This window comes from Notamacropus eugenii, chromosome 1 (genome assembly GCF_028372415.1).
Source record: "Notamacropus eugenii isolate mMacEug1 chromosome 1, mMacEug1.pri_v2, whole genome shotgun sequence".
Classification (NCBI taxonomy): domain Eukaryota; kingdom Metazoa; phylum Chordata; class Mammalia; order Diprotodontia; family Macropodidae; genus Notamacropus; species Notamacropus eugenii.
This window is the reverse complement of record NC_092872.1, coordinates 167391351-167417069: the sequence shown is the minus strand read 5'-3', so window position 1 is coordinate 167417069 and position 25719 is coordinate 167391351. Positions and strand designations below refer to the sequence as shown.

At 38.8% G+C, this 25719-nt stretch overlaps 1 protein-coding gene across 2 annotated transcripts in view; it reads left to right on the top strand.

The window, feature by feature from the left end:
• Positions 1-25719, top strand: part of NTRK3 (neurotrophic receptor tyrosine kinase 3) — a 469793-nt gene that overhangs the window by 399152 nt on the left and 44922 nt on the right. For both annotated transcript variants that reach the window (XM_072617797.1, XM_072617787.1), the window contains 2 exons: positions 6252-6424; positions 9729-9972. In XM_072617797.1, the coding sequence (XP_072473898.1) occupies positions 6252-6424; positions 9729-9972 (417 nt within the window). The remainder of the gene's footprint in view (positions 1-6251; positions 6425-9728; positions 9973-25719) is intronic.

Below are 25719 nucleotides of genomic sequence, written 5' to 3'. Positions count from 1 at the left end.
CTGCTAGATCTTATGTTATCCTGATTGTATTTCCACAATACTTGAATTGTTTCTTTCTAGCTGCTTGCAGTATTTTTTCCTTGACCAGGGAACTCTGGAATTTGGCCACAGTGTTCCTAGGGGTTTCTCTTTTTGGATCTCTTTCAGGTGGTGATCAGTGGATTCCTTGAATACTTATTTTGCCCTCTGGTTCTAGGATATCAGGGCAATTTTCCTTGATAATTTCATGAAAGATGATGTCTAGGTTCTTTTTTTGATCATGGCTTTCAGGTAGTCCCAGAATTTTTAAATTGTCTCTCTTGGATCAGTTTTCCAGGTCAGTTGTTTTTCCAATGAGATATTTCACATTATCTTCCATTTTTTCATTCTTTTGGTTTTGTTTTGTGATTTCTTGGTTTCTCATAAAGTCATTAGCCTCCATCTGTTCCATTCTAATTTTGAAAGAACTCTTTTCTTCAGTGAGCTTTTGAACCTCCTTTTCCATTTGGTTAATTCTGCTTTTGAAAGCATTCTTCTCCTCATTGCGTTTTTGAACCTCTTTTGCCAATTAGCCTATTTTTAAAGGTGTTATTTTCTTCAGCATGTTTTTGGGTCTCCTTTAGCAAGGTGTTGACCTGCTTTTCATGCTTTTCTTTCATCTCTCTCATTTCTCTTCCCAGTTTTTCCTCCACCTCTCTAACTTGATTTTTGAAATCCTTTTTGATCTCTTCCATGGCTTGAGCCCATGGAATATTTATTTTGCCTGTTTGGGATACAGAAGCCTTGATTTCTATGTCTTTCCCTGATGGTAAGCATTGTTCTTCCCCATCTGAAAGGAAGGGAGGAGATATATGTTCACCAAGAAAGTAGCCTTCTGTTGTCTTTTTTTTTTTTCCCTTTTCTGGGCATTTTCCCAGTAGGTTACTTGACTTCTGAGTGTCCTCTCCATACCCACCTCGCCTCCAGATCCACCCAACCTCCACCCAGCCAGTGCTTGGGGTCTGAGATTCAAATGCTGCTTCCCAGCCTCAGGGCTTTTGGTGGGGGCAGGGCTGCTATTCAGTGTGAGATTAAGTTCAGGTGCTGGGGGGGGGACAGGGCCGCCTCACAGTCTCAGTTCCCTCAGGGGGTTTATGCAGAGACTTTCAACAATGGATCTGATCTCCTGCCTGCTTGGGGAGCCCTTGACTGCTGCCACTTCTGCTGCTGCCTCCCGAGGGGGCCTGAGTTATGGAGGTACCCCACTCCCCTCTCCATGAACTGAAGAGCCCCTCTCACTGACCTTTAGTGCCCATGGATGGAGGGACCTGCAGGGCTGCTGGAGATTCTGTCCCTGAAGCCTGCTCAGATCTGCTCCTCTAGGTGCCAGGCGTCCAAGCCAGGGCTGGGCTCTGCTCCGGGTCCAGTGCGTGAGGACCTTTTGGGTCAGTTTTTCAGGTTTCTCTGGACCAGAAATCTCCTGTGCTCCATTGTTGTGTGGCTTCTGCTGCTCCCGAATTTGTTGGGAGTTCTTCTTTATAGGTATTTTATGGACTGTGGGTTTGGAGCTAGCATATGTGTATATTTCTACTCCACCATCTTGGCTCCTCCAAAAAGAAGCATTTAAACACACACACACAGACACACACAGACACAGACACACACACACATTAAATGACTCAAAGGAATTATTGACTGATGAAAAGAATGTGTACTTTCAACACTAATACAATTTCTCTTTTCATCCAGCTAAATACTCCTGCTTAATCTATAAGGCAAGATGAAGAAGCATTGGAGGAATGAAATCTGCCTAGATATAGATATAGAAAATATTAGGAAACAACCTCTTACTTTTTCCCTTCTTCCCTAAGTAAGTAGAAGGGTGGATGGGGGTAGTGTAGAAGGCTCAGAAGGGAAGGCTGCCTTCAAAAATTTGAAGAGAAGGTGGTTAAATGGACTAGAGATTATTTTTGTTCTGCTTATTTCCTTTTTTTTGCTGCAACTAGAATAGGCTTACATAGCTAGTAAGTGTCTGAGAATGTATTTAAGCTCAGGTCCCCCCAACTTAGGGTAAGTGCTCTATCCACTCCACCACTTAGCTACCCCTCTACTGGTTTACCCAGAGGTAGTTGTGCACTGGTAAATATTTAACAACCAGCTCTTTGGGGAGAATATGTCCATGCACTGATTTATAAGTTTAATTTGAATTATTAATATTTTCTCCATCAATATTAGACAGTCATCAAAACAATGAGTCAAGTCTTGATTCAGAATTTTTGCTCATCTGGAGGTGGAAATGTTCACATTGAAAATTTAACAACCAACTACCTGAGTTAGTGGAAACAACAAGGAGCAGTGGAGAAAAATGACAGAGGCAGATTTTGGTTTGATATTGGAGGGAAAAGAAAGCATTCTATGGCTAGAGCCATCTAAAATCAGCATGGGCTGATTTTGGAGGGAGTGGGTTAACCTTCACATGATGTATTCAGGTGAATGCTGGATGACCCCAGGGGTAGGAAAGAGGGTGTGATTACAGAGGGGTCTCTTGGTCAGGTAGAAAATAAGATTATATGTCCTCAGAGTTCTCTTCAAATTATGAGATTTGGTAGTTTTGTGAGAACAAGAATGTTGTCACTTGTGAAAGAATCTTCCAAAGATTATTTCCTGATATCCTGAGAGGCAGTGTGGTATAATGGAAAATCATTAAACCTGAAGACAGAAACCCTGAATATTAGAACTAATTTGACTACTTACCCACTATGTTAATATGGTCATTACCCTCAAATCTCAGTTTTCTTGTCTATAAGATGGAATAGATTATTTGAGTTTTTCTTCTGTTTCTTCCCCTCCTTCCTCCTTATCCTTCTGCTTCTTCCTTTTCTCCTGCTCTTCTTCCTTTATCATCATCATCATCATTATTCTTCAAGGTCATTTTCTCATAATATCTTTCCCATGGCCATGCAGAAGAACAAGGAAGGAGAGAAGGCAGTTTACTAACTTGAATGCCATCCTAAGCCAAAGTATCATGCTCTGATTTTAGATTCTGACATAGAAAGTCATTGCCCCCTCCTGGTCACTTATATCCCAGTATCACCATTTCTCAGAAAATGGGACCATTTAAAGCTAAAACCCAACTTGTTTCCTCTTATCTATTAGTAGTTAGTTGAAATAGTAAATCAAGTACTAGATATGGAGTCAGAAAGATCTGAGTTTGAATCTTGTCTCAGACAGTTGATATGCAACCAAATCACAAACTCTCTGTGCCTCAGTTTCTGCATCTGAAAATAAGAGTTAGTCTCCATGGCCCCTGAGATTCCTCAATCTCTAAACCTCTGATCATGATGATAGCTATTACCTCCCCTGTATCAGTAATAACGAAAGTACTTTGCAAGTCTTAAGGTGCAATATAATCGATCTGCTATGATTATAGTTATCTATTCCTCAAAACATACACAATTGAGGTTTCAAGCCTAGATAGTGTAAAGCTCACTTTGATATTGAGTAAAAAAGAGAAAAAGAGGAACCAGACGTTTGTTTTGTAAACCCATGAGAAACTGAGAAAGTCAATTGCAACACAGCAGTAGCCTCAGGGGAAATGACTGGAGCTGTCCAGCTAGGTTCAGGGTGGAAAATAACGAACTACTGCCATTGATATCCATACTATGAAAAAGAATGATTTAAAGAGATGGGAAAAGACCTTTTAGTCAAGTGATATTTGGCTTGGTCTATTTTTTTTCTGTCATAAATCTGACGTCTACATAAATCTTCATGTTTTCCCCTCCACCTAGGCTAAGTGTGTTGATGTCAGTATCATTAACTACATTGAGATCCACATCTTGATGAATGAATGAAAAAACATTTATTAAGTGGGTACTATGTGCCCGGCACTGTGTTAAGTGCTGGGGATATGGATACAAGACAGCAAGATGGTCCCTTCCCTCAAGACAACACATATAGGGAATGGGTTAAGGAGGAGCATTATGGACAAGAAAAGTAGAGGTGATGTTGATTGGAGTCATAGTATAATTAACTGACATCCTTACTAGGCATATTAGCATAATATGATCACTTTTCACAGGGGTAGAGTAGAAAGGAAAGGGGGAGAGAATAGGCATGAAGTAACATAGTGTGGAGATGTTCAGAAAGTAGCATAATGGGCTTGAATCCAAGCATGATAGGATTCGCCACTGGTCATGGGGTAGGTGTTTGAGGTCAGGGCTGGAGATGATAGCTGGAGTTTAAGTGGTATGGTGTTGAGATTCAGAGAATGCATGATGGATCTGACCCCTGCTCACTGTGTGGTTCTGGGTAAATCACTTAACCTCTCAATGTCCAGGCAAATCTCCAGGACTATAATTTTTAATAATATTTTATTCTTCCCAATTAAATGTAAAAACATTCATTTTTTAAAATTTTGAGTTCTAAATTCTCTCCCTTTCCCCTCCCTGAGATAGTAAGCAATTTGATATATACATGCGCAATATATATACAGGTGCAAGCATAGAAAACATTTTCCCATACTAGTCACGTTGTGAAAGGAAACAGACATAAACCCCATAAAAAATAAAGTGAAAAATAGTATAGTTTGATCTGCATTCAGACTCTTTCAATTCTTTCCCTAGAGGTGGATAACATTTTTCATCATGAGCCTAGGACTATAATTTTAGGAGCATTTGATGCTCTGTAGTGATAGGAGTTCCTCACCAGGCATTCCGTACATCAATAAAATCACAGCTTTGGGTAAAAGCAAAAATTGTGTCTGTGTGCATCCACACACACACACACACACATACATATGTATACTCACACATACATACGTACAAACAAACATAAATATGCATGTATGTATATGTGAGTACATGTAAATACACATACAAACACAGACAAGATCTGCCAAATCATACCAATTGGCAACTGCCTATTCTGCCTACTTGCATAAACCTAGTGCTGTATTTAATAATATTGGCTCTGTAGCCAATGGATGCTTAGCAAATATTTGTTGAATGAAAGAATGTCTGAAAATGATTTTTAGGATTTTTAGTATGTTACCTCTACCAGATAACAATTACATTTTAACAGGTCTTTGCCCAAAGGAACAGTGTGGGAATTTCAGATACTTACCACATAAGAGATGGGAAAGATATTTTTGGTCAGCATTTGTCAAATCATCCCAATAGGCATTCGCCTCTTCTGCATACTTGCAAAAAATCTGGCCCTCTGTACAATGAAAGCAGAGGAAATACACTCATCTGCCATTAGTTCATTGTGTGACCTTCAATGAGTCACACCAACCCTTTGGCTCCATTTACTCCAGTTGTAAAATGAGGCAGTGGATTAGATGAAAAATAAAGTACCTTATAGCTGGAAAATTCTGTGATTCTATTAAGGTTCATTTTAATTGAGCAGAGTGATGAAAAATAGAGAAATCTACACGTTCTCTCAGTTTCCACCAACCTAAAATTTTGTGGTGGATCCACTCCCTTTTACCAGTATTTTTTTTATCAACATTCCCTCCCCACTTCCCACATCAAAGTATCCTCATTCTTAGATTCCCACTGACCCTCTTGAAAGGCCAAGAAACTTAAAACTCTTCATTAGGTATAGGAAATGGGAAACAAAACTAGAAAACACTATTAATGTTGCTCTGTAGGTCCCTGTGGGCCTAAAAACAAGGCACATAAGAGACCAAAGCAGAGGCTTTGATATAGTGGGAAGACCTCTGTCTCTGGAATCAGAGGACCTAGATTCAAAGTCACTTAACTTCTATGGGCCTCAGTTTCTTCATTTATAAAATCCAGGGTTTGGACTAGGAGGCCTCTGAGATCTCTTCTAGTTCAAGATAGGTGATCCATTTCCTATCCTAATTCTTACATACCAAGCTACAGACTAACCTACAAAGTTATTCCAATGGATGCAGCTTTTGTAAATGAGAAATCTAGGCTCTGTTCCTAGACCTCCTGTTGGTTATGTCTCCATAGGTAATTTTGTTTTGCCTCAGTTTATTTCCCTGTTAGATGAGAACTGGTACCTTGGTGCCTCTATGGTAAGAGGGAAACATTCAAAAAGTGGATAGTTATGAAATCTGCCAGTAAAAATCACAAATGGTCATGATGGTAAAGGGGGAAGACTATACACTTTGTCATGGTGTTTTGAGCCCTACCTTTCTTAATCAGTATCTGTCATTTCTTTAGGGTCTAGGAGTTAATGATACTATGGTAGGTGCTCTTCCAGCACACAAAATATACATGGTCTCTGGTTTCTAGGAGCTTATAGTCTGTGTCCTACCACTGTAGGCCTTGAAAGACCCTACCTTGGCTGCACGTAAGGATTTTCAGCGAGAGGCAGAACTGCTCACCAACCTACAGCATGAACACATTGTCAAGTTCTATGGTGTATGTGGAGATGGTGATCCTCTCATCATGGTCTTTGAGTACATGAAGCATGGGGACCTCAACAAATTCCTCAGGTAAGCAAGAGCCCCACTGGGATCATATTCTGGGAGGGTGAGCCCCCTGGGCCCTGACCTCAGAATGGTCCCAGATTACCTGGTGATAGGAAATGGGAGACAAAATAAATCTTTCCTCCAAGGCTACCTCCATCTGGCAGTGACACGCCATTACTCTGAAAAGATCATCCAAGATCTTGTCCCAAATTTCTGTCCAAATCCAGAAAATATTTGGGGAAGTTAAGAGTAATCATTGATCCCACTTTTCACTCTATTCCCTGATTCTAAGGAGGAACTGAAAGAAAGAGCCACAAAATGATAAAAAAAGAAAAAAAATTAGTATTATTATGATTATTAGGATTAGCAATACTCATCATAGTATTTAGTAAAGAGCCATGGCCTTGAAATTAGCATGTTCTGGCTTCATTTCTTGGCCTTGACCAATCCATGTCTTTTGTTTTGGGGGGGGGGCGTTGTTGTCATCTCAGTATCCCCATCTGCAAAACAGGGATAAAATTCCCTCTCTTCTTCCTCTTCTTTCTATCATCACTACCCTCTACTCCAAAGGATTCTTTGATCATGAGTGAGAATTTTAAAGTGACAAACTAAACATGAAAAAGGAATCATAGAAAAAAGGATTATTTGTATTAGCTTAGATTTTCTTTACCTCTTACTTCAAAATAAAAGCTGAATAAATCATATAAGAAGGGATCCATCAGGGCCCAGAATGGGAACATCTAGGTATTTTGAGATCTCAGAGTTTCCTGTTTGTTATTGCGTCAGACATTAGGGCAATTAGAAGCTGAATAGGTGCGGTTTTTTTCCCTAAAGAGGAAAGATATGCCAAATCACCATCTGGAGGTGAAATTTTAGAGTACCACAGTTCTTTTCCTTTACCCCAATATAACTCTCTTTCCTTTTCCTTCAACCTCTAAGTGTCCCGGCTCTAGTGTGAAATGTATATCTGAGAGCAGTTACAGAGGACGGATGCAAACATCAGCATGTATATATGGAAATCAGTACCTGTTTGTTTTCTTGCCCTTCTGTAAAAGCACATGCTTTCCAATGGAAGAAGCTGAGTATCCCCAGCTTGGAATCTACTTTGCCCCAATCCCCACCTAGACTCTTTGTACAAATAAACTCTCAATTAGAGATCAACCTTCTGAGAGAACAAGGATGGTAGAAACCTTTAGTCAATGCAGCAGCAAGGTATAATGCATTTTGGCTTGAAATGACTAGGTTGTATGTCTTTACTTGAGGTATCATGGATGGGCACTACCCAGAAGAAAATTCATATTCAGGAGGCATAAAAGCCTGGAAATATAGGAGGTAATGGGAAGATGGTCATGGGTTGATGGAATTGAAAAATATTTGGACTTGACATTATAATTTGGGCTACCTTTTGGTCACAAGGGAAAGTGGGGAGGATTTAAAGTATTGATCTGACTTCTTTTGATATAATTCCTTAGGATTTTCTGTGACTTAAAGTCTTTTGATCTTTTTGTCTCCATAGAGGAATATCTTCCCCTGATATTTAGGATATTGAGCTAGGAATACATTTGAGTTCAGGCATCACTCCTGTCTGACTAAGACAAGACTTGTCTGTATGCTCACATTTTCCCAAGGTAAAAGAAATATATTCCATTTTCAACCACATCCTGTCTGCAAGAGAGCTCAATAATCTTTGATGCCTTTTATATCCCTGGCAAGGCTGGCCATGGGCTTCATTGTGACTGTTGCCATGCCTAAAGTTAGGGAGGAGGGTGAAAGAGAAAGTAAGAAAGGAAGTAGGAGGAAAAGAAAAATAGGGAAAAGGAGGTAGAAAGGAAGAGATAAACAGGGGAGGAAATGTCATCTATGCCATAGGTTGTCCCCTCCTCTCTAAAGTGGCCAATATTCCTTAGATGAAAGGGGTTAGAGAAAGGCAAAACAGAAGGACATAGTGACATCTTAGTGTAAGAACCCCTTTTGCAGTCTGGTGGTAGGCTCCAAGGAAACTGACAGATAACCAAGTTCTAAATGTGTGTTATTTCTGTTGCTAGAGAGATGTGTCTGGGAGGCAATATGTACAATATTAATGAGAGCACAACCTGCTCTCAGAATCAGTGAGAACTGGTTTTCCAACTTTGCTTTTCCAACATTTGGAGATATTGCCTTAGAGGCCTGGGTAGGTTCCAAACTGAGCTACATCAGTCTTTCCTCCCATTTTATATCCATCTTGGAAGAGAGGCTCTGTTATTCCTGACTTTCTCCAGATCCTAGTGTCACTGGGGCTAAAATACCTAGACCCTTCTCTGGAGAAAGCCAACTATTTCCTTATGCAATATTAATATTAACAACAACAACAACAACTGTACTAAAATAATAATAATAGCAATAGTAAATCTATGTCATCTAACACTTTTCCCAACTCTAAAATGATCTGATTTCATGATTTCTCAATCTAGTCGTTGTAGATCCCAATGGGAAGTGGGAAGTTGGTAAAAGGAGGGCATGCTTGTGTATACCATGCTTTCAAATCAAAGATGACCGTTTGGTCTCCACAACTTTGTTCCAGGGGATATTTGCAATCAAGATGGGGAGGGAAAAGTTGTGATTTTGTGCTGATATCAACTCTTTCCTAAACTTTCAGTGGAATGGGGAGGGTCAAGCCAGCATAAGACAATAAAATAAATTTGTCTGAGTTTAATGATGCCTTTCAATAGAAATTGGAGAAGCAGTAAAGTGGCCTGAAGGTTTGCTCTGCACAGGGGCTTCCAGCTTCATAAATAAAGTCCCTGGATTTTATTACTGCTCATCGGCCCCATGGAGAAAAGAATGAACAATAAAGTGACTAGTTTGACAGGGGCAAGGCATTATAATAGAAAATCCTAGACTGGGTTGGCATTGAAGAATGTGGGGCTAAGTTCTAGGCTTCTTCCTTAGATTCACAAACTACATATCATCTGTTTTCTGGTTTCCCCAAAGGCTCCCCATCCCTAAGCCTAACTAAGAATAGTAGGTGATCTCCATGTTGTAGGCCTGGAAACTACTGATAATTTTCCTAAGCTATTGGTGAGGTACTACAAGAAGCAAGGAATTGACTCTTGGGAGTTGGTTTAGTCATAGCTAGTCAAAAGATAGAAGCCAATTTGATGATCTTGGTAGAGGTTTTCTCTTGAATTGATCCATAATGGAAGACTTGGAGAACAAATAGGTTGAAGGGGATATTTTTTTTTTTTACTATCTCAAAGAGACATTCCAGAGACTGTAGAATTTAGGTTACCTTTTCTCCTGCCCCTCACGTGTTCTCTCTATTCCTTCTTTTTTTCTCTATCTCTTACAGGGCTCATGGCCCCGATGCTATGATCCTGGTGGATGGGCAACCTCGCCAGGCCAAAGGAGAGCTGGGGCTGTCCCAGATGCTACACATTGCCAGCCAGATTGCCTCTGGCATGGTATACCTTGCCTCACAACATTTTGTCCACCGGGATCTGGCCACCAGGAATTGTTTAGTTGGAGCCAACCTGTTGGTGAAGATTGGAGATTTTGGGATGTCAAGAGATGTCTATAGCACTGACTACTACAGGGTAAGGCAGCTTTCTTTAGCAGGGAACCATCAAGAGAGTAACTCAACCAGTTCTAGAGTGATGTCATTGGTGAAGTGCTATTCATTGCTGTGCATATCTGTCTTTGTCACGTGTTCTCTCCCTCTGTCACTTTGATGTGCTTATAACATACACAACCATACCCACAGATAAATTCACTTTGATCTTCCTTATTAATTTGGCCAATTCTATCTCTGTAAAACCTGTTTACTTGTACACCTTCATGTTCTCTCATGGATACTTTCCCTCATCACATCCTTAGCCCTAAACTGTCAACAGCTCATGTTCCTTCCCCTTAATTGCATCTCATACTTATCCCTTCATGCACACGCACACACACACACACACACACACACACACACACAGAGTTACTCCATAACAGCACTATTTTTCATATGTGCCCACCCCTATCTCTGATATAAACTAACTCTAAAGGGATCTGTTCCCAAGTGTAGAACTTCATTCCATCTCCAAAGAATATATTGACAGTCACCAAAAAGCAAAGGAATGTAATAAGGATGAGTAAACACTAACAGAACATGACTGATAGGAGGAGTAAAAGAGAGCTTAATGCATACAGTTGAGAGAAAAGATAACCAAGAGAGTATTTACCAACTGGTTATTTACCATGGAGAAGAGTGAAGGTTAGACTTTGGGAAATATTTTTTGGACTACAATTTGGGGCAAGACTCTTTCTTCTTTCCCTTTCTTCTATGTATTGATTCATTTTGTCAGTCCTCACTTTCATAGAGTTTTCATGATTCTTTGTTCAAAAAGTCATAGAGACCTTATGACATTCATGTGGTTAAATCTGAAAAAGGTCATTTTTGCTATGGAAGGCAAGGAATATATAACTATACTTCAGAAAAGTGGAAAGAGGTTGGTAACAGGGAATCAGATGACACAGCTAAAAATTCTTTGGAGATAATTGTTGCCACAGATAGATGTACATCTAGGTAGCATGGAAAGTACTGTACTTGCAATCAGAAAACTAGGATTCAAATTCCAGCCTGGGACTGACTGGCTGTGTGACCCTGGGCAAGTCCCTTCATTTCTCAGAGTGTTAGGTCTTCTTTATTTTGCTTTTGTGTTTTTCTTCTTCTTTAAAATGAGGAGGTCACCTTGCTGGTCCCTAAGGCCCTTTCCTACTCCAACATCTTGGGCTTCTATGGTTTATTCCAGGGATTTTGAATATTAGGTATATTTATTTATTAGGAAAGGGAAGTAATGAAATGGAAGTGTAAGACGTGTGTTTAGGAGGAGTTGTTTTAAGTTTTATGAGATGAGGGAATCACCAATTTCATCTTTGGTGTGGGCTATGGGTGATCACAATGTGTGTAGCTAACACAAAAATCCCCAGATGCATTTTTGTGTCCCTGTCCCAAGACTGCCAGATGCTAGTTCTCTCTATTTAGCTCAGTCTGTGTATCCCTAATAATGCCATCAGAAGGGAGGTGACCTAATGTCATTCCACAAGAGATTTGATGTGAGAAGTAGCCTGGAGCTAAGAAAATAAACACATAGAAGAATGTTCTTCATGATCAGAGTGAGAGGTAGCAAGTCAACCCAAAGATAGGAGCCTATGCATTAACATTACGGTTACTGTACAGTACCTGGGGGTATGCCATAGTAGAATAAACAACAGCCCTATGATCAGAGGGTCTGTATTCAAGTGCTCTGTGACCTTGAACAGTTTTCTTAATCTTCCTAACCCACAGTTTCTTCATCTGTGAAATGGCATGGTTGGAATAGATGGTCTTCGAGTTCCTTTCCAGCTTTAGAGAATGAGCCTATGACCACAAGGAGGAAGGGATATTGGATAAATCTCTTCCTAACCTGTGTCTCCCAATCGATGATAAGCCCAGACAGTAAAACAGAGTTAAACTAAGATATATATATAGCCACTTCCACAGGCTAAAACAAGGGAAAGAGTCTGCCAGGAAATGACCAGTGGGAGTGGTTTCTTCTTATCAGCATCTTGACCCCTTTTACAATCATTTCCTGGAAAAGCATCTGGATGGAGGAGTTACTGAGGGTTTTCTGGGTCATGGGCCCCATTTGGATTCCTTGCATCAAGCTGACTCTGGCGCCATTTAATTGCCCTCTGTACTCTGTGTAATGGGTTTCTTTGGCCTGACCTCAGATTTATGTTGGTATTGATGGAGGCAGAGGTATTGCTTAGCTCTCATTTTACCCAAAGCTTCTACAGCAGGACAGAGAAACAGTTGCCCTGCTAATCAGATCTGTTCACCATGTTCACTGACTCCTGAGTACAGTGAAGCAGCTGGGGAAAATGTTTTTCACCAGAATGAGTACAAAGTGGACATCGCAATTAGCTTGCGAGCAAACTATTGGCCTTAATTCTTCCCTATTTTAATTTTATTTTTAATTAACATTGGTCACTGGCCAAATTATTCTACTCTCTCTGTGCACAGTTCTTTTCACCTCCTTTTGTCCATATGCTTTAGAGTTCAACAGCTCTCTTCTCCCAGGAGAAAGTATGGATTGTTAATCAACTGATTGTTAATCAATTCAACTAGTATTACCTTAAGTACCTATTGAGTATAGTTCAACTAATATTACATTAAGTACACATTGAGTGAAAGGCAACTAGGTGGTGAAGTGGATAAGGCATGAAGACCTGAGTTAATACTTACTAGCTGTGTGACCCTAGGTAAGTCAGTTAACCCTATTTGCCTCAGTTTTCTCATCTGTAAAATAAAGGAAATGACAAACCACTCCAGTATGTTTGCCAAGAAAACACCAAGTGGGGTCACAAAAAGCCAGACATGACTGAAACAACTGAACAGCAACCTATCAAGTACAAGATAATGAGGTAGGTGTTGTAATTCCCATTATAAAGGTTGGGTAACCATATCCTAATTTACCTATTCCCAAAGGAAGTTTAGAAAACACATTGAAATAAAAGGTAGATCATAGGATCATAGGTAAAAATCTGGAAGGATTGAAGAGGTCATCTAGTCCAACTCCTCCATTGTACAGATGTGAAAACTGAAGCTCAGTGACATGACCAAAGTCTCATATAGAAGTAGCAGAAATGGGATTTTTAACTCAGGTTCTGTTACTCTGAGTTCAGCATTCTAACTTCAATATTCTTTCCACTTCATGTTGCCTCCTAAATCAAATTAGAGGATTAGACTATATGACTTCTTTTTTTTATTAATAGTTTTATTTATTTATTTTTAGATTTCAACTTTCATTTCCACAAAATTTTGAGTTCCAATTTTTCTCCTCATCTCTCCCCTCCACCTATCCCATAACACCTTGCATTCTAATTACCCCTTCCCTCAATGTGCCCTCCCTTCTATCACAGCCCACATTTCCCTTATCCCCATCTTCTGTCTTTTCTTGTAGGGCAAGATAAATTTATATACCCCATTACCTGTATTTCTTATTTCCCAGTTATATACAATAACAGTTCTCAACTTTTGTTTCTAATACTTTGAATTCCAACTTCTCTACCTCCCTCCCTCCCCACTCATCCCCACTGAGAAGGCAAGCAATTCAATACAGGCTATATATATGTTGTTTTGCAAAAGACTTCCATAATAGTCATGTTGTGTAAGACTAACTATATTGCCCTCCATCCTACCTTGCTCCCCTTTTTTTGTTTTCTATTCTCTCGTTTGACCTTGTCCCTTCCCAAAAGTGTTTACTTCTAGTTTGCTCCCTTCTTCCATTTGCCCTCCCTTCTATCATCCCCCCCACTCCACTTATCCCCTTCTCCCCTACTTTCCTGAAGTGTAAGATAGATTTTCATACCAAATTTAGTGAGCATGTTATTCCTTCCTTAAGCCATATGTGAAGAGAGTAAGCTTCACTTTTTCTCTCTCACTTCATCACTTTTCTCTTCCATTGAAAAAGTTTTTCTTATGTCTTTTATGAGTGATAGTCTGCCCCATTCCATTTCTCTCTTCTCCTCCCAATATTTTCCTCTCTCAATCCTTAATTTTATTTTATTTTTTTGTGGATATCATCTCTTCTGATTCAACTCAACCTGTACTCTCTGTCTATGTGTGTGTGTGTGTATGTGTGTGTGTGTGTGTGTGTGTCTGTGTGTGTGTGTAATCCCTCCACCTACCCAAATACTGAGAAAAGTCTCAAGAGTTACAAATATTATCTTTCCATGTAGGAATGTGAACAGATCAGCTTTAGAAAGTCCTTTATGATTTCTCTTTCCTGTTTACCTTTTCATGCTTCTCTTGATTCTTGTGTTTGAAAGTCAAATTTTCTATTCAGTTCTGGTCTTTTCATCATGAATGCTTGAAAGTCCTCTATATCACTGAATGACCATTTTTTCCCCTGAAGTATTATACTCAGTTTTGCTGGGTAGGTGATTCTTGGTTTTAATCCCAGTTCCTTTGACTTCTGGAGTATCATATTCCAAGCCCTTAGATTCCTTAATGTAGAAGCTGCCAGATCCTGTGTTATCCTGATTGTATTTCCACAATACTTGAATTGTTTCTTTCAGCCTGCTTGCGATATTTGCTCCTTGACCTGGGAACTCTGAAATTTGGCCACAATATTCCTAGGAGTTTCTCTTTTTGGTCTCTTTCAGGAGGTGATCAGTGGATTCTTTCAATATTTATTTTACTCTCTGGTTCTAGAATATCAGGGCAATTTTCCTTGATAATTTCATGAAAGATGACATTTAGGCTCTTTTTTTGATCATGACTTTAAGGTAGTCCCATAATTTTTAAACTGTCTCTCCTGGATCTATTTTCCAGGTCAGTTGTTTTTCCAATGAAATATTTCATATTGTCTACTATTTTTCATTCCTTTAGTTTTGTTTTATAATTTCTTGTTTTATCATAGAGTCATTAACTTCCCTGAACTCCACTCTCTTTTTTAAAGAACTATTTTGTTCAGTGAGCTTTTGAACCTCCTTTTCCATTTGGCTAATTCTGCTTTTTAAAACCCTTTTCTCCTCGTTGACTTTTTGGACCTCTTTTCCTTATTGAGTTAGCTTATTTTTAAAGGTGATATTTTCCTCAGCATTTTTTTGGTTCTCCTTTAGCAAGCTGCTGACTCACTTTGCAAGCTTCTATGGCTTAAGCCCATTTCATATTCATTTTGGAGGTACTGGAGGCAGAAGTCTTGACTTCCTTTGACTATATACATTGTTCTTCCTCATCTGAAAGGATGGAAAGACATACTTGTTCACCAAGAAAGTAACTTTCTATTGTCTTATTTTATTTCCTCTTTCTGGGCATTTTCCCAGCCAGTTACTTGACTTCTGAATCCTTTGTCAAAAGGAGGGTCCTAGTGCTCCTCCTCCCCCCAGGACCTTGCCCAGGGCTAAGATTCAGATCAGCTACTCAATTCCCCAAGGGGCTTCAGGTGGGGGTGGGGCAGCCACTGAGGGCTGAGGTTCAGATCCCTGCTCAATTCCCCTAGAGGCTTTAAGCTGAGCTGGTGGGACAATGGACCCAGGCTGCTTCCATGGCCACCATAGCTACCCACGGGCCACTGATGCTGCTGCTGCCACCTCTGCCACTGCCTGGGGCCAGTGCTGAGGGGACTACACTCAGCTATCACCCATCTGGGAAAGCCCTCCCACACTGACCTTTGGAGTTTTCTTTGTTGCTTGTGGGTTGAGGGATCTGGGACCTTCCCTGCTGGTAATTCTGCGCCAGAGGGCCTGTTCCAGTCCTATTCTTCCCCGTGCCAAGCAGGCAGGGCTGGGCTCCACTATGATCAGTGTCCTGTGGTATAGACCTTTCTTGTTGGTCTTCCAGGTTACCTTTGGCTGGAAATCTCTTTCACTCTGTCATTCTGTGGCTTCTGCTGCTCTAGAATTTGTCAAGAGTCATTTTTTACAGGTATTTTGTGGGCTGTGGGTGAAGCACTAGAGTGTATGTGTCTTTCTGCTCTGCCATCTATAGACTATATGACTTCTAAGGTCTCCTCCAATTTGGTGACTCCTGAAGGGAAGACTGATTGCATCCTTGGCATCTCCAGTTTCTAGTTCATGGCTTTGAGTAGGTATTATTTATGAATCTAACTCTCTCAAAAGGTGTGTCATTTGTCATAAGGGGATAGGGAGAAAAAATGTGAATGGTTTCACAAAAGCTCATCAGTCCCCCTAGAACAACTCTTTGAAGTATGAACCTGAATTTTTCGTATAAAAAAAGAGCATCCATGCAAAAATACCAGTTTATAGAATCATAGATTTGGTTTTGGAAGGGACTTTTTAAGTTATCTGACAGGTGAAGTAGACTTCTGCAAGCAAACTATAAATTGGTAGTAAAGTTATGCCCAGGAGTCCTGATTGCTGGTTGCCTTCCTCAAATCTCATAAAACCTCCAGTGTTGTTTCATTTCCTAATAGCAGAGGCTGAAAGAGAAACCCTACCCCCCGAGATGTTCCAGGAAGTCTTATTTTGAATCCCAACTCTCAGTTCATGTAGAAGATAGATTCTTTCCTTTCTGATAAAGCTGGAATGTTGGAACTGCCCTCGATGCAGCAACTTATGTAGGAATGGTCATCTGCTGCTACTACTACTACTACTACTACTACTACTATTACTACTTTTCATTATTATTACCATCATTAGTCTGGATCTGTGATATTACTGTGTTAGTGAACTTCCAATGAGGAAAAGCCTTATAGAAATGACAACCCTTTGGGATCTCAGTCTCATCATCTATGGGGCAGCTTAGTGGTAATGGTAAATAGACATCTTTCTGATTTCAAATGTGACTTTAGACAGTAGCTACATGACCTTGGGCAAGTCACTTGACCCTGCTTTCCTCAATTGTTTTGGAGAAAGAAATGGCAAATCACATCAGTATGTTTGCCAAGAAAATCCCAAATGGAGTCATGAAGAGTTGGACACAACCAAACAAATTTATCATCTATAAAATGAAGGTCTATATGATCTCAGGTCTTTTTCTAGATCTCTGAATCCCCAAATGCAGATCAGCAACTTAAAGTCTTAGAAACTTGTCTGGGGCACCCAGAGAGAAGTAACTTGCCAGAGGTCATATAGCCAGAATATGTCAGAGATGAGACACAATTTCAAGTCTTCCTTAGTCACAGGTTGGATCATTATGCACTTACTCTGCCACAATGGCCTCATATTAGGATAATTCATATAACTATTCTTAGATACCTTAAAAATGTAGTTAACTGAAAGCAACATGGGGAACCTAGCTGGATCATCATCAAGTAGGATGATTCCTCCCCTAGGCCCCAGTGTACTTTCAGTCCTGATCAGGTTGATGCCTTTAAATTGATTACCTTCAGACCATGTCTGTTCTGGGCTCCAACCTGAGATAAGTAGAGTTTCTAGGCATCCTGTACATGTCTTCCCTCCATGGAGGCAACAGGTATTTCATTACGTTCTGTTTGGTGAGTCCCAGAGCTGAGTTCGGTTTCAGGTGATTTGTATAAGATATTGTTGAGTACATAGCAGTGGAGGTCCTGAGAGAATGCAGTAATTTATCATATTCTGGGAACACTGTGAAGGATTCCATCTGAAAACTGACATGATGTGACAGGTTCGCAGTTCTCTGCTGCCCTCTGTTTACTTAAATCTGTTGGGTCTAGGTGTTTGCTCATTGTTCATGCCTAGAACAGCTAAATGCAGATAACTGGGGACTCTGAACACACAGTGTGTGTGTGTGTGTGTGTGTATGTGTGATCATGTGTATGTGACCATGTGTGTGACCATGTGTGTGTATGACCATGTGTGTGTCACTGTGTGTGTGACCGTGTGTGTGTGTGACCGTGTGTGTGTGTGTGAGGCTTGCCTAGTGTGTTTCCAGAGCTGGGAGTAACTCCTCCTTGTTTTCCTCCTCTCCCATTTTTAATCTCTTAAAAGAAGAGAAAAGCACCATCTGGCTCATGCTTAGTGGGATGCGAGCGGTTCACAAAGGTAACTGCTTAATTTCCTGTTACACATTTAGATAGAGAAAACAAACATTCCTGCAACAAAGCAACAGAGCGATTTGTTCTTCTGTTCTTCTAAGTCTATGTCTAAAGACAGATGCCCCCTTCCCTGTGGGTGCCATGATGTAGTCACATCAGCGGATGCTTTTAAACCTGGCTGGCTTCCCCAAGTAGAATTTTGTATCCGGGCTTCATCAAATCCAGTCCTGCCCCCCTCCCCAAAGCCTGGGACTATAATCAGTGGAAATCAAATTAGGGGTTAGAAGGGGAGAGCCTGGAATATACTAAGGGGGAAAAGGCTCAGATATTAGCTCCGGAATATGAAAAAAAGGACAAAGGAAAGCGGCATTTGTTAAGCACCTCCTGTGTCTGTTAAATGCTCAGGGAAAAGTTGTCTTTCAGGAGTTTTGATTTGTCCCCCCATAGGAATCATGCTGATTATTGTTCACTCAGTGAAAAGATATTTTCTGGAGCACTCTCTCATTTTTCTACTTTTACCCCCTCCATCCCCAAATACACTAAACCATTTAAAGACATTTGTCAGGGAAGAGATCGCACAAGCATTTCACTAGGGAAGACATTCATTAGAATGGAAGATAGCAGCAGTTCCAACATTGAATGATTTTAGAGAGAAAGCAACGATGTTTACCTAATGGTCTGTGAGGTGCACATACATTTTGTGCTTTCAGAGAGGAGAGTTGCAATCTGCAGTGTGTATTATGCCAAAGATGTCACAGAAAGGCTGCTTTGTGGCAGGTAGGCATGATGCCATCTGCTTGAAACTTGTTTGACCTCCTACCAACAATAGTCAATACCCAGCTCCTGGCTACTTTGAACTGCTTCCATTATGGTCAGGAGCCTTTTGGGCTCATCTTTCCAGTCTAAACCTCTAGGAGGGTTCCGCCTGGAACAACAGCAGGGAAAGGTTATGTGCTGTCCTTTTTTTCACCATTTTCTTTTCAATTTTTAAAAACATTTGTATTTGAAGTTTTCAATTCCAAATTCTATCCCTCTCCGCCTCCCTTTCTTTTTCCCCTTCCCTGAGATGATAAGCAGTCAGATATAGGTTATACATGCGCAATTATGTAAAACATTTCCATATTAATCATTTTGTACAAGAAGACTTGAATAAAAGAAAAAAAATGAGAGTGAAAAATACCATGCTTCAGTCTGTATTCAATCAATATCAGTTCTTTGTCTGGAGGCAGATAGTATGCTTCTTTGGATCATTGAATTGCTAAGAATAGCTAAGTCATTCACAGCTTTTCATCAAACAATATTGCTGTTACTGTGTACAACTTTCTCCTAGTTCCGTTCACTTCACTATGCATCAGTTCATGTAAGTCCAGGTTTTTTCTGAAGTCATCCTGCTTGTCATTTCTTACAGCACAATAATACTCCATTACAATCATATACCACAACTTGTTCAGTCATCCCCCAGTTGATGAATATTCTCTCAATTTCTTATTCTTTGCCACCACATAAAAGAGCTGCTGTAAATATTTTTGTACAAATAGGTCTTTCCCCCTCCCCAGCCCTCTTTTTTTGGATGTTTTTTGGATATAGAACTAGCAGTGGTATTACTAGATCAGGGTATGTACAGTTTTATAGCCCCTTGGCTATATTTCCATATTTTTCTCCAGAAAGATGGAATCAGTTCACAACATCAACAGTGGACTAGTGTTCCAGTTTTCCCACATCCTTTCCAACATCCAACTTTTTCTTTTTTCATCATATTAGCCACTCTGATAAGTGTGAGGTAGCATCTCAGAGTTGTTTTAATTTGCATTTCTTTTATCAATCAGAGCATTTTATTCATATGACTACAGATAGCTTTGATTTCTTTGTCTGAAAGCTGCCTGTTCATATCTTTTAACCTTTTATCAATTGGGGAATGACTTGTATTTTTATAAATTTGACTCAGTTCTCTACATATTTGAGAAATGAGGCTTTTATCAGAGATACTTGTGGCAAAAATATTTCCCCAATTTTATGCTTTCCTTATAATTTTGTTTACCTAGCTTTTGTTTGTGTAATTTAAAAAATGTATATAATGAAAATTATCTATTTCATACTTTGTACTGCTCTCCATATCTTTTTTAGTCCTAAATTCTTCTCTTCTCCATAAATCTGGCAGATAAACTATTCCATGATCTCTTAATTGCTTATTGTGTCACCCTTTATGTATGAATCATGTACCCATTTTGACCTTGTCTCGATATACAGTGTTGAGATGTTGATCTGTACCTAGTTTTGCCATATTATTTTCCAGTTTCCCCAGCAGTTTGTGTTTCAAAAGTTTGGATCTTGGGGTTTATCATATGACAGATTACTATGGTTATTTTCTATATCATTTGTACCTGATCTATTCCACCGATTCACCACTCTGTTTCTTAGCCAGTACCAAGATCATTTTGATAATTAGCACTTGGTAGTATAGAGGTCTGGTGTGGCTAGACTACCTTCTTTCACATTTTTTAAAATTGATTCTCTGATATCCTTCAGTTTTTGTTCTTCCAGATGAATTTTGTTTTCATTTTTTCTAACTCTATAAAATAGTTTTTGATAGTTTAATTGGTATGGCACTGAATAAATAGATTAATTTAGGTAGAATAGTCATTTTTAATATATTGCCTTGGCTTAACCATGAGCAAGTAATAGTTTTTCAATTGTTTAGATCCGACTTTGTGTGAAAAGTGTTTTATAGTTGTGTTCATAAAGTTCCTCCGTTTGTCTTGGCAGGTAAACTCCCTAATATTTTGTGTTATCTAGTTATTTTAAATGGAATTCCTCTTTGTATGTCTTGCTGCTGGACATTGTTGGTATTATATAGAAATACTGATGATTTATGTAGCTTTATTACTATAACTATTTGTTGCTAAAAATTTCAAGTAGATTTTTTAGTTGATTCTCTAGGATTTTCTAAGTAAAACATCATGTCATCTGCAAAGAGTGATAGTTTGGTTTCCTCATTGCCTATTCTAATTCCTTTAATTTCCTTTTCTTTAATTGCTGTAGCTAACATTTCTAGTATAATATTAAACAATAGAGATGATAATGGCCATCCTTGCTTCACCTTTGATTGTATTGGGAAGGCTTCTAGCTTATCCCCCTTACAGATAATACTTACTGTTGATTTTAGATAAATATTGCTTATCATTTTAAGATAAGCTCCATTTATTCCTATGTTCTCTAGTGTTTTTAGTAGGAATGAGTGGTATATTCTATCAAAGGCTTTTTCTGTATCTAATGAGTATGTAATTTCTCTTGGTTTTGTTATTGATATTGTCAATTATACTGATAGTTTTCCTAATATTGAACCAGCCCTGCATTCCTGGTATGAATCCCACCTGGTCATAGTGTATGATCCTTGTAATATATTTCTGTATTCTCTTTGCTAGTTAGTATTTTTAAATTTTTTGCATCAACATTCATTCTGGAAATTGGTATATTATTTTCTTTCTCTGTTCTGACTCTTCCTCATTTGGGTATCAGCATCTTGTTTGTGTTATAAAAGGAATTTGGCAGGACTCCTTCTTCACTTATTTTTCCAAATAGTTTATATATGATAATTGGGATTAGTTGTTCTTTAAATGTTTAGTAGAATTCACTTGTAAATCCATCTGGTCCTGGTGATTTTTTCTTAAGAAATTCATTGGTGGCTTGTTCAATTTCTTTTTCTAAGATTGGGTTATATAAGTATTTTATTTCTTTTTCTGTTTATCTGGGTAATTTACATTTTTTCTAGATATTCATCTGTTTCATTTGAATTGCCAAATTTGTTGTCATATAATTGGACAAAATGGTTCTTAACAGTTGTCTTAATTTCCTCTTCATTGGTGATAAATTGATCCCATTCATTTTTGATATTAGTAATTTGGTTTTCTTCTTTCCTTTTTTAAATTAAATTAACCAATGTCATCTATTTTATGGTTTTTCATAAAACTATATTCTAGATTTATTAAGTAGTTCAATGGTTTTCTTACTTTCAATTTTATTAATCTCACCTTTGATTTTCAGGATTTCCAATTTGGTGTTTAGTTAGGGATTTTTAATTTGTTCTTTTGTTGGTTTTTTAAATTGCATGTCCAATTCATCGATCTTCTTTTTCTGTATTATATTGATGTAAGCAATTAAAGATATAAATTTTCCCCTAAGTACCATTTTATCTACATCCCAATGTTGCCTCATTATTGTCATTTTCTTTAATGAAATTATTGTTTCTGTGATTTGTTCTTTGATGCACATTTTTAGGATTAGATTATTTAGTTTCCAATTAATTTTATTACCTTTCCCTTGTCATTATTGAATGTAATTTTTTTTTTTTTTGCATTATGATCTGAAAAGAATGTATTTACTTTTTTTGCTTTTCTGCATTTGGTCATGAGGTCTTTGTGTCCTAATATATGATCACTTTTAGTGTAGCTACCATGGATAGCTGAGAAAAGGTATATGGCTTTCTAATTCCATTCAGTTCTCTCCAAAAATTTATCATCTCTAACTTTTCCATAATTGTATTCACCTCCTTAACTTCTTTCTTCTTTATTTTTTGGAGAGATTTATCTAGCTCTGAGAGGAGGAAGTTGTGGTCCCCCCACTAGTATAATTTCCATTTCCTCCTGTAATTCATTCAGTTTCTCCTACAAATATTTAGATGCTACATCATTTGGTGCATATATGTTTTGTATTGATATGACTTCATTGTCTATGATACCTTTCAGCAAGATATAGTTTCCTTTTTTATTTCTTTGAGTTAGATCTATTTTTGCTTTTTTTTGTCTGACATCAGGATTGCTACCCCTGCTTTCTTTGCTTCATGTGAAGCATAAACAATTCTGCTCCAGTCCCTTATTTTTTACCCTGTTTGTATCTCTCTGCTTCAGATATATTTTTTGTAAACAACATATTATAGGATTCTGGTTCTTAATCCATTCTGCCATCTGCTTTCATTTTATGAGTGAATTCATCCCATTCACATTTATAGTTATGATAATTGTGTATTGCCCTCTATGTTATTTCTTGCTTGTTTATCCCCCGTCTCTCTTATACCCAAACCTTTCCCTCCTTACAAGTATTTTACTTCTGATCACTGCCTTCCCCCTTTTATCAGTCCACCTTCCCTTTCTATAATCCTCTTCTCTTTTTACTTCCTTATAGGGTAAGACAGATTCATATATCCAACTGAACGTGTATATATATTATTCCCTCTTTGAGTCAATTTTGATGAGAGAGGTTTAAGCTTTGCCCACCCCCCATCTTTCCCTCCATTATAATAGCTCTTTCATGCCTCTTTTACGTGGAATAATTTACCTATTCATCTCCCCCCTCCTTCTTCCTGTACAATTTTCTTTCTCATCCCTTTATTTTGTTTTTTGGGGATATTATCTCATCAAAGTCACCTGATATTCATGCCCTCTCTCTACATATGTTCCTTCTAATTGCTGTTATAGTAATAAAGTTGTTAAGAGTTACAAATATTATCTTGCCATATAGTAAACAGTTTAACCTTATTGAATTTCTTATGTTTTCTCTTTCTTGTTTCTTTCTTTTTTTTTTTTTTTTACCTTTTTTATATTTCCCTTGAGTCTTATATTTGGAGGTCAAAGTTTTAATTCAGCTCTCATATTTTAATTAGAAATGCTTGAAAGTTCCCTATTTCCTTAAGCATCCATTTCTCCTCCTCCTCCATTGAAAATTTATATTAAATTTTCCTGGGTAGATGATTCTTGGTTGTAATCCTAACTCCTTTGCCTTGTGATATATCATGTTCCAAGCCCTCTGGTTCTTTAATGTGAAAGCTGCCAAATCCTGTGTAATTCTGACTGTAGCCCCACAATATTATATTTTCTTCTTTTTGGCTACTTGTAACACTTTCTCCTTGATCTGTAAGCTCTGGAAGTTGACCATGTTGATCCTAGGAGTTTTTGTTTGGGGTTTTCTTTGAGGCAGTGATTAGCAGATTCTTTTAATCTTTGTTTTTTCCTCTTATTCTAACATATTAGAGCAGTTTTCTTTGATAATTTCTTGAAAAGTGTTGTCCAGGATTTTTTCTATCATGGCTTTCAGGTAGTTCAATAATTCTTATATTACCTCTCTTAGATTTATTTTCTAGATCATTTATTTTCCCAATGAGACATTTCATAATTTCTTCTATTTTTTACTTTTTGGATTTCATTTTATTGCATTTTGATGTCCATTAGAGTAATTAATTTCCACTTGTTTAATTCTAATTTTTAAGAATTATTTTCTTCAGTGAACTTTTGTACTTCCTTTTCCATTTGACCAATTCTAATTTTTAGAGAATTATTTTCTTTGGTAAAATTTTGTATATCTTTTCCCATGCTATTGACTCTTTTCCATGATTCTCTTACATTATTCTCTTTTCTTTTCCCAATTTTTCTTCTACTTCTCTAATTTGCTTTTTGAAATATATTTTAGGTTCTTCCAGGAATGCTTTTTGGTCCTGAGACCAAATAATATTTTTCTTTGAGGCTTCCCATGTAGCTATTGTCCTCTACAAGTTTATGCTTTCATCCTCCCTATCATCATAATGACTTTCTATGCAAGCTCTTTATTTGTTTTGTTTTTTGCTCATTTTTTGTGCCTTTTTTGTGACATATTTTATGACATATTTTTTGTGTGACAGTTGGGCTCTGTTCTTGCACTGTCCCAAGCTTTTTGTACTGGTGCTCTAGGTCTTACTGCTGGTTTTCACTGGGCTTCAGGGCTTATGTACTTGCTTTCTGTGGAGAGTAGGCTTCCCTTCTTGTACTAGGGGGTGGGACCTCCGTGTTAGCCTACCTTGGGTGTGGTTTAGCAGCTGATCTACTCCTAGCCTTGCTATTAGGTTGCTATGGCCCTGGAGAAGGGATCTTACTGCTGGCCTGCACCAGAGGTGGGACCCTGCTACTGGGTTGCTATGAAAATAGGTTCTCTCTGCTGATAGGCCCCAAGGGTGAGGTCTTTCTCTTAGCCAGCCGCAGGATGGGGTTTCACTACTGGTCAATGATGGGGTCAAGGCCTCACTGGTGACTTGTGCCGGGGGTGAGGTGACTAGGGTGGAGCTTTGCTGTGCTACACAGACTGCTTACTTGCCTAGGGGACTGCTGACTTGCAAGAGAGCAGGGCCTCTCTTGAGGATTTCCCCAGGCTTGGACCCTTTCCACAGGCCCTCTGCTGTGATGGTGGCTCCTGCTGCTGTTGCTACTACTACTGCTGTTGCTCTTGGATTAGCTCCCCACCAACCCCAATCCTTTCCTGCCAGGCTGGTAATCTGCTTCCCTGCTCCTAGATCAATTCTCAGGCAGTTTTCTAGTTGTTTGGAGGGAAATTTGGCAGGGCTTCAGAGGGGTCCTTCCACACTCCACCATCTTGGCACCAGAAGTGTGTGCTCTGTTTTGTAAAGGTTGCCAACTCCTGCTTTTTATCAGTATTTTTGACCTCATAACATATAGGCAGACCCATTAGATATGTTGTCTAGCTTAGTGGTTGCTCTTAGGGTTCTGCCAACTATCTGGAAGCGTCAGAAGAGATTCCCCATTGATCTTTAGCTGAGAATGATAAATGTCCCTAAAGAACGATTACTAACAAGGCAGCTTTGCCTGTTAGCAGAATCTAAGGGAGAAGTACCAGACCATTTCAGTCATGTCGAAGACTTTATGAACCAGCAGATGTGTGCCACATATTGCTGGTTATTGTCTCTACATGCATCTAGCCACATCAGTATGCTGAGATTAAGCAGTGTATTCACACTGAACCTAGATCATATTTGCTGTGTGGTTGTTTGGCAGGATTGCAAGAAGCTCAGAGCTTTGG